Below are 15,433 nucleotides of genomic sequence, written 5' to 3'. Positions count from 1 at the left end.
TTGAATATCACGAATTTTTCCACTTTATTTACACAAATTATGATACATCAACTCGAAAAAATAATTAAACTACTGAAGCAAAGTAAGAAAATTCCTCGACTTTGTTTTAAATTTTTTAAAAAATGGAAAAGAAATTTTAAGGCGATTTAAACGTTGACTTATTTCCCTTACATATAATTGGAACATAAAACCTCGCGTATTCAGTTTTAAAAAGTAATTTATTTTTTTTTAGCCTTTCCATTTTGTCCGATTTTCCTCTGTGTTATGTATTATGTGACAAAGAGTGAAACGTGACTGCAGACAAGTATGGATTTGGCTGGAATCCTATTTCACTCTGAACCGCATACTAAATTTTTCATAGTTTCCTGAATCGATGCTTAAAGTTTTAATGCTCTGCAGACCGTCGAATTGAGCCAATTTGAAACCAATAACGTAGAAAACTGTTTACGTATGTACAAATCTCACTGCCATCAGCAACACTTAGATTTTTATCATTCCACAAATTTATCAAGCAATAGTCACATTTTGAGATGAAAAAATTCTCATTTCCCTCTATTACGAATTTGAACACAGACATTAATTCTCTGTAGAACAAAAATCGGCTGACAAAAAATATGTTGTCTTGATGTACGCATGTGTCAACAGTTGTCCCCAACACTGGTCTAAAATTAGCTCACATCGACAGATTGTATGAAAGCATTTAAGCTCTAACTTCAAATACGAAATCTAACAAAAAAAAAATTTAATTTTTTGAATTTCATTTTTCAAAAGATTTCTATGACTCGATTAAAAATATCTGAGCACAGTAACAAGTATTAGATTGAACGGTCAAATTTTTTCACTTTATGTAATTTTCGAAATCAGGAATAAATTCTGAGAATTTTCGTATTCTAAATTTTTTTTCCAATTTCACTTCAGTCTGCCCTATTATTGAAACCTATAAATTTCCGGCCATGACTTTTTGAAACAGAAACTAAAAAATATATCAAATATTTAGATGGTAAATAAATAATGAAAAAAAAAGTCATGTTGGTTTAAATTCGTTTCGATATGTTGACACGTCGTCAAACACCTGTCTCCTGTATCTAAATATTATCAGTCTCGTCACGTTCAATATCCTACCGAAGATATATCAATACATGAATCGCTCACTTGAACGCGGGTATCCGGACAATAAGGGACGCGATAGTATAACATATAACATACATACACTCCTTCAAGTTCACGATCTCTGATTCCTATGATATCTACACCACCTACGTGCTCAGGGCAATGATTCCAACTATTTGTTAATATTTCTATACCATAAACTCTTCTGAATTACTCAAAATAGATATTTTTTCCCATATTTTTAAAGAAATTTTTTTTTTTATTCAAAAATAATTTTGGAAATTAAGAAATTTATTTTATTAAATTTGAAAAACTTAAATTAAAAGAACAAATCTCATTTAAAATCATCGTTTTTTTCTTCAAACAGAAATCTATGCCATTTAAAAATTTCAATTTCGTTCATTTTCGGTTCGGAAATTTTAGGCTCGATTCGAAATTATTTCCTCAATCGACAAAAACTGAATTTATTTTAAAATGTATTGATCTTTATTTTTTAGATGTGTAAATTCAGGAATTGGTATTCTGAACTTGAAGGATTTTTTCACGTTGGGAAAAATTTGTTGGCCTGAAAAAGGACGATGGGAATAATAATATATATTAAGTATTATTTGGCTTCGAAATATCTCATAAATATTTGCTGTATGTCTGATGGATTAGAAAAATAATCTAACAGGATCTTAACCCTCGCTTCCACATCTTCTTGAGACATGACAAAAAAAATCTGCTTCAACTCAGCAGTTTAATATTCTTCTGCCATCCTCGATGTTATTGAAAATTTCAATTTAGTGTTTTAATTAGTTACAATCCTGGCTAATGACCAAGTAACAAATTCAAAGTATACTAGGGGTAAATAAAGCCTCTAGGAATTACGAAATTTCCTGCTACTTTACAGATGACACTATTTATTGTCACGCAATTAAACATGAAAATATAACATGTAAATTATAAATGAATCGTTTATTTGAGAAACCCCATAAGTCATTTTTTTTTCGAAATTGGATCTTTTGCATTTTTGGGTTCTTTGGATGTCCCTCAATAAAAATCAATCAAAATATGCATCGAATCAGTGTTTAAAAAACAATTAACGGGGTGACAACAATTTCATTCAAATAACATATGCAGTTTTAGTTGTACAGGAATTATTATTTTTTTATTTAAAATTCGCGCTTTTTTTGGAAATTAATTTCAAATGTTGTTTTACTGCTGACTGTTATGTGACTGATTAAAATGTTTAAATTAATGATTATTTTTTGTTATTTCTGAGTTTCAGAGTTCAAATACATATTTTATACTTCATTTTATCAGTCTAATAAATTATTTGAATGGAAGAAATTTAAAAAACAATGATTTTACTTTTTATTTCCGTTTGGTTGAGAAACCCCATAAGTCAATCAACTTTAAATAATTTTTTCAAGACGTTTCAATTAAAAAATTGAATTTTTCTTTCCTGAAAAATTTTGTTTCCTTGACTTATGCTCTCTAAACATGAATTAGTGAAAATAAGTGAATATTCACTAATTCCAAGAGCAAACTGAACCACTAATTTCAAAAAGTGGTTCGGTTGGCACTTAGAATTAGTGAATATTCACTTATTTCACTTATTCATGTTTAGAGAGTGCAGTTTCTCAAATAAACGATTCAAATAAATTTAAAAAAACTTTTATTCGAAGTATTGGGATGAAATTAAAAAATGAAAAAAAAAAAAATTATGCATAAATGTGGGTAGATATTATTTATTGATACTTAGTGTTTATTGTTTAAAAGTAAAATAATTATAGATAAATTGGAACTAATTGAAATTTGAGGTATTAAAGTATTATAAAAATGAATTTTTTTCATTAATAATATCTGCGGTCTCTGAAAGCGAGTGGGTCAAAAGTTATCGTTAATAGTTTGACCCAATGCCGACGACAGCCTGTGAATGTGCAAACGATAATATGGTATTGACTCAATATTCACTAGCTTTTCTCTCTCTCTCTCTCTCTCTATATGTATGTACATATATATACTAATATAACTGTACTTTTTCAACAATAACAGCAACAGTGTTGTCACAAATTCCAAATAGAAAAATGGCTGATATTTGTACGCATACTGCTCTTTGGCATTCGCTTCATCTCCATTTCCATCTCAACAACATTTTACACTCTCTTTCTCTCGGTCGCTCAGCGAGCGTAGACGTGTTTTTAACGAAGATAAAAATAGAAAAATAAAAGTTAAAAAATGTGACAAGAAGCAAATGATCACGGGTGAGAGGTAAACTGTGAGATTGTTCAGAGCTGATTCAATTACAGCGACAAATGAGGACCAAAAAAAATCAAATTAATGGAAACAAAAAAATTTTTCATCACAAAAAACTTTCTCAATTATTGTTATTAATGATTATCATATATATGTATATATTCTTACTTATTTACTTTTGGTTATTACTACTTACAATTTATTTCTTTCATCTAATGAATGTAAATGTATATAATCTTCACTAATGAATGAGGCTACATTATTTTTTATCACCAACAACGAAAGCTACTAAACACATTAATACTAAATTTGTACATCTTTTTTATTTTGTAAAATAAATAATGCCTTTATTTTATTTATACGCTAGTAAAAAATGTCATATTTTACTTTTTAAATAAACTATTCTATTAATTTATCACATTACAAAATAGGTATGAGTAAAATAGAGATCCTCAAAAATAAATTCTGTTTCGATCCAGGATAACTAAATTCATTACTTTTCACTTGCACGGTAAGAAATGCATGGCGCTTAACACCATGCTGGTATGGTCTCAAGACAGATACTAAAACAGTATGTGAAATATTCAAAGACAGTATTGTAACGAGTCCCAGAAGTATGACGTTATTTACTATGCTGTATAGTACTGGAGCTATTGTATTGCTCATACGTATGCATAGCATGCATGGCGAAACAGCATAGCCCTGAGACCCATACTACAATGCCGAGGGCACAATCCTACTAGTTTTTCCCGCCATAATTTTTGGTGTGTCAATCAATGTATACTATCGTATTACCACCAAAACTATATAGATGTCGTTAGACTAGGTTTATCGGCCAGAAGCATTGTGAATACGGCACCACAGTATAGGCCTGACGGCCATACTGACATTGCGGCGTCCGCGACAACTATTGCCAATGTTACTATTCCCGCAATGGTTGAATCATCTATGCATACAATTTTATAACCTATAAAAATCTTCGATACCATACAGTATGGCGTTCATGCCCATACTGGCAGAGTGATATCCGAAAAATATTTCTCACCGTGTGTATTGAAATAATTTCATATTACACGGTAAGAAATGCATGGCGTTCAACACCATGCTAGTATGGTCTCGAGACAGAAACTAAAATAGTATGTGAAATATTCAAAGACAGTATTGTAACGAGTCCCAGAAGTATGGCGTTATTTACTATGCTGTATAGTACTGGAGCTATTGTATTGCTCATACGTATGCATAGCAGGCACGGCGAAACAGCATGGCCTGAGACCCATACTACAATTCTGATGGCACAATGCTACTAGTTTTTCCCGCCATAATTTCTGGCGTGTCAATCAATGTATACTATCGTATTACCACCAAAACTATATAGATGTCGTTAGACTAGGTTTATCGGCCAGAAGCAATGTGGTGACGGCAACGCAGTATGGGCCTGACGGCCATACTGACATTGCGGCGTCCGCGACAACTATCGCCAATGTTACTATTCCCGCAATGGTTGAATCATGTATGCATACAATTTTGTAACCTATAAAAATCTTCGATCCCATACAGTATGGCGTTCACGCCCATACTGGCATAGTGATATTCGCAAAATATTTTTTACCGGCTGCAAGAAAATAATTTCATGTTACATAATTTTATAAAAAATTAATTCGAAACTAAATAATCGCTTCTCTGCAATATACTCATTCATACATTTTAATTAGAACTAGATCTTACCTTTAGAAAATTAATTTAATTTTCTAATTAATGACGATAAGAAATAACGTGTAGCGGTATTCAATTATAAAGACTAGAATAGAAAAAAAAAAATGCTAAAATAATTTTACAAGAAAGTTTCACCGTAATTTTAATAAAAATCCAATCTTCTCAGAGTATTTTCTCGAGGAAATGTGTTATTATGGTAATAAAATAAAATTTAAAAAAAACCCACGGGAGTGAAGGATGAAAAGATGCATATCTACTCGAGCGTTTGTAAAAATGGATGCACATATTTCAAACTTATTATAACATCTCTCTAGTTTTCATTCAGCCCTCTACTCAGATATGCCAGAGACTCTTATATTGTGTAATTCTACACTAAACTAATGCATCCTTACATCTGACAATGATAACCTAGATACAGGTACAAAGCTTATACTCGTATTATATATATATTCTTCCATACCGAACCAGGACTACCATGAAAATTCACCTTTTGTTCTAGAACAAAAACATTATATAACAAATAGGAACGTTATTAACGTAATCTAAGCTTTTGAAACATTAGAAGCTTCTCGTTGGTTGGTTAGCTTCGAGCTTTGTGAAAATGTTCAACATTAACAAGTAAATGCAATCGATTTTTTAACTTTCCCTCGATTATCTTTTGCATCGTACTCCTGCTTTGTACAAGTTTCTACTCTATTAAAAAAAGATACTTTAATTTTATTGGCAACCCTTTATAGTACAAGTATATCTTGTCTATTTATTTCATACGAAGTTTGCCAAATATTTATCTCTACCGGAAAAAACCATCTGCCGAGGGTGGATTCATATTTGGCTAATTTGTGTCCATATACGTTATCTAGTGTTTGAATATTTTTACAATCCTCAGATGTACCTATAGTGGACTAATTGATCATTGGACTATTGAACCACAAATTGAATATGATTCAGACAGCTGAGTTCAGCAGATGTCGATTACGGAATTTCGCTAATCACAACAGCACACGCAAGATGCAACAGTTGATCGTTGAGTCTTTGAGTAATTACTATTAATAGCATGCTGATAAATAGCTTTTATTGATTACTAATTATCACTCACTAATAATTAACAATTTGCTACTAGTAACAAGTGATACCATCACTACGTTCACTCGCTATTATCAATATTCGTTAAACTGATACTTCAATTAACTACTAACACTATCGAAAAATTGATATTCTTTTCTACTAAAATTCGTGCTCTAGAAATTATAATTCGCATTCATGGTATTTCTGAGAGGGCAGCATAAGTATTTAGAATAGCTGAAGGATAATTGGTTTGCCGTTTTCAGAGAAAGAGCTCTTTGTACCGTATCGATGGTAAATATGGAAATATATCTTATCAAATAGGTTTCGTGAGAGTTCCACTTAAGCATCTAAAGATACATTTCTAATCAGTCAAACTTATGTCTTTATAGTCATAAATTTAATTATGAACAAAAAAATAATTTCAAAAACAAGTAACGTTACCTGTACATTACTGTCCTTCTAATTTAACTCAGTTCTTAAAAATATTGTTGTTTTTCGGTATTTGAGCGCAGGTACATACCCAAGTCAAAAACCAAATGCGGATGTAAGTCTCAATGTTCTCAATGAGGTTTTTGAGGATCGATTTAAAATTTGAAGTATGGCAACAGTATAAAAAGTTATCCTGGTTTAGTCCTTAAAGTAGTAGTCACGACCATTTTTAACACTTTGAGGACTAAACTGGAATAACATAATCTGGATTAGAGCCTCAAAATACTCAAAACATGAAGAAATAATTTGATTCACATTTGAACCGAAGTCCGAAATGTGGTCGCGTAACAGTTCAACCAAAGATGAAATAACTGCGACAAAATAACTGACGACAAAATGTCCGAATGACAAAATAACCGCCCTTTTATCATGGATTTTGTGTATTTTGTCGTCAGTTATTTTGTCGCGGTTATTTAAGCGTGACACCCGAAACGTAACTTTCCATTCGTTGAGGATTTTGAGGTCTTAATTATAATTTAAAATCGATAAATTATTCGCATCTAGACTTCATAATTCTAATTGAGGATTTTGAGTACTAAAGTAGTTACTTTCTGGCCGACAAATAAAACATCAAAGGAATTGAGGTTTTTGAAGACTAAACTAGAATTTGTTTTTTGACTCAGGATACCACAAATTTAGTGTCTTATTTTGCCTTAGTTGTTCTATCAGTTAATATCGCTAAAGTCCAATAAAATACTCATAATTTCTACAAATACAAATACATAATCCAGATAACTGACCATCTAAATAAAAAACATCTCAAATAGCTGGACCATTTTATCATATTATTTTTTATGAAATAATTTCCGAAATATAAAGTTATGAAACGAACACAAAATAAAAAAATTTCAACTACAGAAAATCAGCGTTCATTATTTCCGCGACTGAAATGTATACGTTCTAAAAATAAAAAGAAAATAGAGAGTACATAGCGAAGGAGTCTCTCATAAAAATTTTCTCAGACAACCAGTGAATTCATAAGTAACATAGAAACGATTGCACGTAAAATCCCCGCACTGATTCGATTTCTGAAATAAAAACGATGGTAAAATCGTGCTGCGATTACGTTCTGCGTTACAAACTTTTTCTATACTCGTTTTAGTAATATTATCTAGCAGTACAGTCAATAGCTGTGCTTTTACATGTGATACATAAAATTCAAACAATGCATTATAGATTTAGAAGATATTCCAAATATTCTTCCTTGAGTGCAAAAAGGTATGCGATTTATTTTACGTATTTAACAGTGACTTTGTGATGACGTTACTTTCAACTTTAATATATTCATTTCACTTCTAAAGTCTTTTTTGCTGGCTCTTTAAACAACAGCCACACGAAAGCTCTTGCCTGTTTACTCACGCGAATTTCCGGTTTCCAATTAAAAAGACCGTCGGCAAGCAACCACCACTTTTACGGTTGAATATTACGTTTTAATCGTTCTGGGTACTTACCAACCCTTAATCAAAAAATTCTTGCTTAATTAAGTTATCAAAAGTTCTTAAACAGAAATTTTTCTTTAACTAAAAGTTGTTTTTTATTTTAGTTAATTTTTTTTAAACATTAATCAAAAAAGCTCAATCTATTATTAATTATCAATAAAAACTCTGCATCATTTTTTATTCAAAATTGATTAATCCTTTAAAAATAAGTACCAAAAAAAAAAATTGTGTCTATAAAAATATATCGTACGAGTTTAATTACACGTTTCATTGCAGATAAAAGAGATAAAAAATAAATTATAATAAAACAAATTTAAAAAGACTAAGTAGGAAATTGAGCGTACAAATATCGATTAGTAGTAATTCCATCGATTAGTTATACATGCGCGTCATCGTAGTGGTCATGGTCCTCACATGGTCAGACTTTAGCTTCGAGTTACTATTCCGAGATCGAACTTTGTATAAAAACCAATCAGTTATTCACTTTCCACTTATACAATATGACAACTTGTCTTAATGTGATTTTGATTTACGTTAAATAATCCAATGACTACCATTTACTACCATCTATATCCACCCGTCAATTTTAAAAAAATTATGTCATTAAATTTAAAATTGATGATTGTTAAAAAATGGATTTCATTTTATCGATAAAAATAATTACACATTTGAATACCGCTTTAATAAAAAAATTTCATAACCAAAAAAATTCCTCGCATATTAAAAGCTCTGAATATTTTTTATTTTTTATTTATTAATATTATATGGTATATTTATATATAGAAAGATCCATAACAAAATAAAGTAATAAACTGAAAAGAGAATAATGTGGCAGTGAAAAAAATTTGAGTCCAAGGGTGTGAGAAAGTGTATAAGCAAGCAAAAGGGTTGAAATGAATAAAAAAGGGGCTTGAGGGAAATGGAAGGTGGGACAATTCTAGGGAGGGGTACTTATAGAGGGTGGGTAAATGTGTACAGTAGTCTGGTAGAAGGGAAAGGAAGAACTAGTCACCGTCAGCGCAGTCCTGTCGGGAGCGTCGCAGCTTGCGGACGCTCACACGACCCTCTAGTCTGTTATTAAATAATAATAATAATTATTATTATTAATATTAATATTAGTCCATAAAATAATTAATATAAAATTCAAATAAAATAATAACTCATTTTTTTGCACAAAATAATTTAAATTTGAATGTCAACTGTGTTACTAATATTTTTTAATGTTTTTGTTATTAAAATGTGAATTCTCATTTGTCGATATAATTTTATGCAAAGTATATTGTTCATAATGTGGAAATTAAATTTTAAATATAAACTTAATAAATATAAAAAATTAATTTTTTAAGATGATTTTTAAATCCAAATAAAATGGAGTATTTATTATTTTTTTTTGTTTATTTATTTAATTTACGATTATGATGTGGGTTAATAATTAAAAAAAAAAAGATGAGGCACGAGGTACCATCGGAGAATTGTACCTCGGAAAAATTGAACTCGACTGTTAAAAGCCTTGGACTAGACAATGAGTGCAAATATAAAATATGGTTGTTTATAAATAATAATTGTTCTTCCGGTTTGTTTAAATACAAAGTGTGGTATTTTAAATTTATTTATTTAAATAATATATTCATTGATTTTTTAACGTTTTGTTGATAAGTAAGTGTTGTAATTTATTATCTAATCAAATTTTTTTGAGTAAGAAATAAATTTACGCTTAATAAAGACATCAAAAAAGAAAAGTGATGAGTGATTGAAGTGAATTTAATTGTGGATGAAATAAAAATAGAATAGATTATGAAATTTTATTGCTTTATAAAATATATATTAATTTTGTCAAGTATGTAAATTAATAAAACGAGCAATCGGTTCTGTCCCACGAGATTATAACGGACGTATATTCATTAAAGTCCAAGCGACGGACGTGATTTCGATGCAAATACTGCACTCTTACTCACTTTGTCTTTCTATTTCTATCTGCATTTATTTTTATCTCATATATTTTCTTTCATTTTATACCTCGTTCATTGGCATAAGTGACGATATTTACTTATCGTATATAGTAATAACATTTTATTAATATAATATTATTCATAATTATATTGGATTCTATATTAGTCTTTTGACGCAAATTAAAAAAATATTAAAGATTATTATTGTCAATAAATAAAATTTCAAAGGGAATTAATTTAGTCAATTTGATCAATTATTTGGCAATTATCTACTTTTGCGTTACATCAGAATCTAATTTTACAAAATAAATAGGGGGTTAATTATTGAAGATTTTTTTTTTTATGGTAAAATATATTTCAAATAATTGCAGTAATTGTCAATATATATTTAATTTTAACAGAAATGTATATAAATTGCTGATCAAAATTTCAAATTTTTATTAATTATTAATAATTTTGTATTTAGAGAAGTACTAAGAAAAGAATTTTTTATTGATACTATTTATTAGAAATTTGGAAATTTTTTTTGAAAATCAAAAAAAGAGAAATTTCAAAATGCCATTAAAAAATTATTTAAATTGTTTGTAATTAAAGATTAAATTGTTTGTAATTAAAAATTAAAAAAAAACATTTTGGGTATCCCATTTTACCAGACTTCGTTTAATGAAAATTTCAAATCTATTAAAATATATTTATCTCTATACCAAGACTACAGTCATATTTTTGATGACTGAAAATTAATTAAGCATAAAAATTAATTATAAATATTTAATAAATTATTAATAGCCTGGAATGAAATTTGCTGGTTTTAAATAATAATTTATTTTCTATAAATTATGAAGCTTCATAAAATAATTAAATTATTTAATTCAATTTTCATGATTAATTTATCGATTAATAATTTTAATTGCATTGAATATTAGCGTTGACGGAAGCATTTCCATTGAACAATACTCGATTTATTAATCATGACATTGCACATACCTTATTGGAAATTTAGTCTATGCAATTAATTCTTACAGTACTATATTATATATCATTTTCTTTAGTTACGTAATTCACAAAGCTCACTCAATATTAATCTCAATGCTGTCAAATGCAAATGTCTGTACCAAAATTATTAATTAAGAACACGGATGATTAATTATTCAATTTTAGTTATTAATTGATTTCACTATTTTCACTCAAACTTAAATATTTAATGACTCGAACATAATTGGAGAGTTAATAAGAAAATTTGTTCAACTAAATTTTTACTTATCAGTGTTTTGTACAAGACAATGTAACAGCCAGTACTCTTAATTGAATGATACTTTTTGTGACACTAATTACTCAATGTTGAGCAAAATTTTGAATAGTTGCAACAAAGCTACACACTTAGAAATTTTGTGTATTTGTGTTAAAAAATTATTTGGGAAATTTTTTGTGTCGATTTTCAACACAGAATTCTGTCAACTCACCACAAACCGTTCGCGTTTTTTTTACTTTAACAGATCCTTTATGTTAAATGATTAGAAAATCTGTAATGTAACACATTTCTTGTGGTATTCGAAAGTTAACACAAAATTTGTGTTGTTTAGCTAAACACTATCGCGCGTTTCTTCATTACTGTAACCGAGCAAAGCATTGTCTGTAAGGAAACTTGGATTATAATTGATTTACAATTAAATATAGGGTAGAGGTACCATTTGTGGCCACTGCTCCATTTTTGGACATTTGATACTTTATTTTAATGAATGAAAAGTGTAAAATAGAATTGCCATTTTAATAGCGGGTTAAAAATATTTTTGAACACTTTTTAAAAATTAATTTTGTCATTGTGTCTTACAAATAATTTTATTAAAATTTTTCAAGTGTCCAAAAGTGGCCAAAAACGGTACCTCTACCCTAATCATAGATAACTCATATTTCTATGATCAGGTTCAATGATTTTTTATTCTCATTTTACGGGAGGATAATTCATAGCTCCGTTTTTTAGAAAAATCACTGAAAATTGAACTAATTGTTTGCGAAATTGACATAAGTTGTACTAAGGGTAGATCAGTATTCTTGAGTTTGTTAGGTTATGTGCTTATATTTATTAGTTAATTTTAACACGAAGTCTGTTGAATTTACACAAATTTTCTATCAAAATAACAAATTTTGTGTTTAATTTTTAAACATAAAATTTGTGTTAAAGATCAGCACAAACTTCATGTGTTAAATTAACACTAAAGTTTGTGTTGGCAGTTGGCCCCATACGATTTGTGTAGAATTTAACACAATTTCTAACTGTGTATTGTTTCAGTGTATAAATGGTATTCAATACGTCTAATATAAATAATATTTATGTAAATAAATTTCCATATATTTATATATTAAAGGGCATGAGAAAAAATTTATGGGATTTATCTATAGTAGAGTGAATAAAATTATTTGAAATGAAGAGTCATCGATGAAAACAAAAATTAGGTTAGACTAAGGATCGTGATGTTAGAAAAAAAAAACTGGGGTATGTAAAATGACGACTAATGCTCGATAAGAATGAGAATAAGAATAAGAATAAGAACATAAAAATAGGAAGAAAATAAGAATAAGTGTAACATGAATAGAGAAAAAAAAGCAAGTGAATAAGAGATACAGATTACATAACAATGAAACACTAGTATATTAATAATCCTATTAACACGATACAAATAAATATATACATTATTTAATTTTGCTAACCGTATTTCAATAACTTAAAAGAAACTTGGCCGTTTACATAAAACAAGTAGTATTTAAAATAACAATATTCAATAAAGGAATCATTTTTAATTAAATAAATTAATGAAATAACTTTTTATAATCTTTAATTGCTGCTTGATAATTTATGCAGTTGATTCAAAGATTTAAAAATGCAATTAGTGATTATCAATTTTAGCCCTAAAGCCAAAGTTGTATTTTATTATAATCCGGATTAGGGATCAGGAACTCGGGAACAGGATATCAAATTTTCAAATCGCTTACAAATAATAGATAACAATTAATTATTAAATGGTAACAATGAATAAATTGATAGCTATTGAAACAGTATTATTACGTACATATTATATATTCAGGTATACAGTTATATGTATATATTTCATAGAAATACAGAATTATGTATTATAATAGAATATATATTCATACATACTCTTGACACAATTAAGTTATCAATAGAATTCTAAGTAACTAATGGCTAACAAATTGCAATTATGAACTTACTTATAATGCTGTAACACTTAACTTACATTTATAGTATATTGATATATATATATATATATATATATATATGTATATATTTATATATGTATACTATACATAAAAGGAAATAATAAATCACGCATTTCTCTGTTTTATAATAGTGTCACGAACAAAAGTATATATTTATTATCCGGTAGTTAACTTAGTAATTAAAAAATAATAAGTTATAAAATAGATTAATATAATGATAATAATAAAAAAAAAAATTAGAAGACAATATTTTAATTTATTAATATTATTTTAGACTGAGAGATAACGAAATATTATTAAATTAAAAATGCATTTAATAAAGTGTTCGGTGAAATTGAATGTTATTAAAAATCTAATGGACAGTGATGAACACAGTGTTATTTATTATTATAATAAACAATTGATATTTATGAAAAATGGCAACGCAGCCCCTAATTCCACTGATTTCACCTGAAAAAGGTGTAGGTTACCCAGATGATACGCCAAAGGTAAACATTCTATTTGTTTTTATTTAATATTCACTTTTTCTTTTTTTTTTTGATAGGATATTTTAAATTTTTAATGCGATATTTTTATTGTAAATTTTTGAAAATTTATAATTAGTATATAAATTGATAGATTGAGTTTTTTTGAGACTAGGAGATCCATTCAGGTCAATGAGGATAATTTTTAAGAAATAAGATCTATATAAATTTTTATTGTTTTATCATTCATCAGATCTGTAAATTTATAAATTTCTTTTTTTTTCGGATCGGCATCGAAATTTTTCAAAAATTCAATTTCTTAATTGTTACCGTTTTATCACCTGCTTTTTCTAGAATTTGATGTGTATAAATTAACGCGGGTCTACATAGATCTTTTTAATGAAAAAATTAAATGGCTATACTTCCGAATACGGCATATCATCAATTACTTCATAAAATACGGCGTAATAACCCTAATAACATATAAAACCCAGCGCAATTTGTCTGAGTTGGCGATACGGACGAATAGATGCGATTAGGTTGGAATACGTGCACATAGATGGCGCTGCTAATTGATCAATTATCAATAGCTAAATTAAAATTAAAATACTAATAATTAATTTTATTCAAACCGTAAGAAGGACGGTGGCGTGTAGGTTCAACCCATTTATAATTTTATGGTAACTTCAGTGTTAGGTATGAGGCAGGATGTGATGGAGGTGCCTCACTGACGATTCCACCATCACATCTGGGATGAAACCTAACATTGTTCGGTGTCTAACGAATTCATTCGTTAAAGATTGTTGTTGGTGAATTAGTGGCATATTTAGTTCAAAATTTCGTGAATAATTTGTTAATTAATTAAACAATTAATTGATAGGTTTATGAATTTTGAACACGTGTTGTGTGTATCCGAGTTAAACATCAAAAATTTAGGCTTATTCGGCTCCGTCGCCAACAAATTCGCTTGGGTAACGTCTCTACACATAAAAATAAAGTTTGTGTGTAATTAATAGACAAAAGTAAGATGTGCCGTATTCGGAAGTATAGTCAATGCGGCTATACTTCCGAATACGGCATATCATCAATTACTTCATAAAATACGGCGTAATAACCCTAATAACATATAAAACCCAGCGCAATTTGTCTGAGTTGGCGATACGGACGAATAGATGCGATTAGGTTGGAATACGTGCACATAGATGGCGCTGCTAATTGATCAATTATCAATAGCTAAATTAAAATTAAAATACTAATAATTAATTTTATTCAAACCGTAAGAAGGACGGTGGCGTGTAGGTTCAACCCATTTATAATTTTATGGTAACTTCAGTGTTAGGTATGAGGCAGGATGTGATGGAGGTGCCTCACTGACGATTCCACCATCACATCTGGGATGAAACCTAACATTGTTCGGTGTCTAACGAATTCATTCGTTAAAGATTGTTGTTGGTGAATTAGTGGCATATTTAGTTCAAAATTTCGTGAATAATTTGTTAATTAATTAAACAATTAATTGATAGGTTTATGAATTTTGAACACGTGTTGTGTGTATCCGAGTTAAACATCAAAAATTTAGGCTTATTCGGCTCCGTCGCCAACAAATTCGCTTGGGTAACGTCTCTACACATAAAAATAAAGTTTGTGTGTAATTAATAGACAAAAGTAAGATGTGCCGTATTCGGAAGTATAGTCAATTAAATTTATGTAGATCTTAGAATGCGAGATT

At 28.8% G+C, this 15,433-nt stretch overlaps 1 protein-coding gene across 4 annotated transcripts in view; it reads left to right on the top strand.

Moving 5' to 3' along the window:
* The window catches only part of LOC130670906 (small conductance calcium-activated potassium channel protein), a 152,591-nt gene that overhangs the window by 68,631 nt on the left and 68,527 nt on the right, over positions 1-15,433 (top strand). The window contains exons 1-2 of one of the 4 annotated variants that reach the window (XM_057474530.1): positions 9,207-9,713; positions 13,372-13,728. The exons of 2 other annotated variants lie outside the window; for them this stretch is intronic. In XM_057474530.1, coding sequence (XP_057330513.1) covers positions 13,657-13,728 — 72 coding nt within the window. In that variant the 5' untranslated portion in view covers positions 9,207-9,713; positions 13,372-13,656. Of the gene's footprint in view, positions 1-9,206; positions 9,714-13,371; positions 13,729-15,433 lie in introns of those variants that run through there. One more of the 4 variants, XM_057474532.1, reaches the window with a different exon arrangement.

Source organism: Microplitis mediator, chromosome 7 (assembly GCF_029852145.1).
Source record: "Microplitis mediator isolate UGA2020A chromosome 7, iyMicMedi2.1, whole genome shotgun sequence".
Taxonomy (NCBI): domain Eukaryota; kingdom Metazoa; phylum Arthropoda; class Insecta; order Hymenoptera; family Braconidae; genus Microplitis; species Microplitis mediator.
This window is presented reverse-complemented; position numbering and strand designations above follow the sequence as displayed.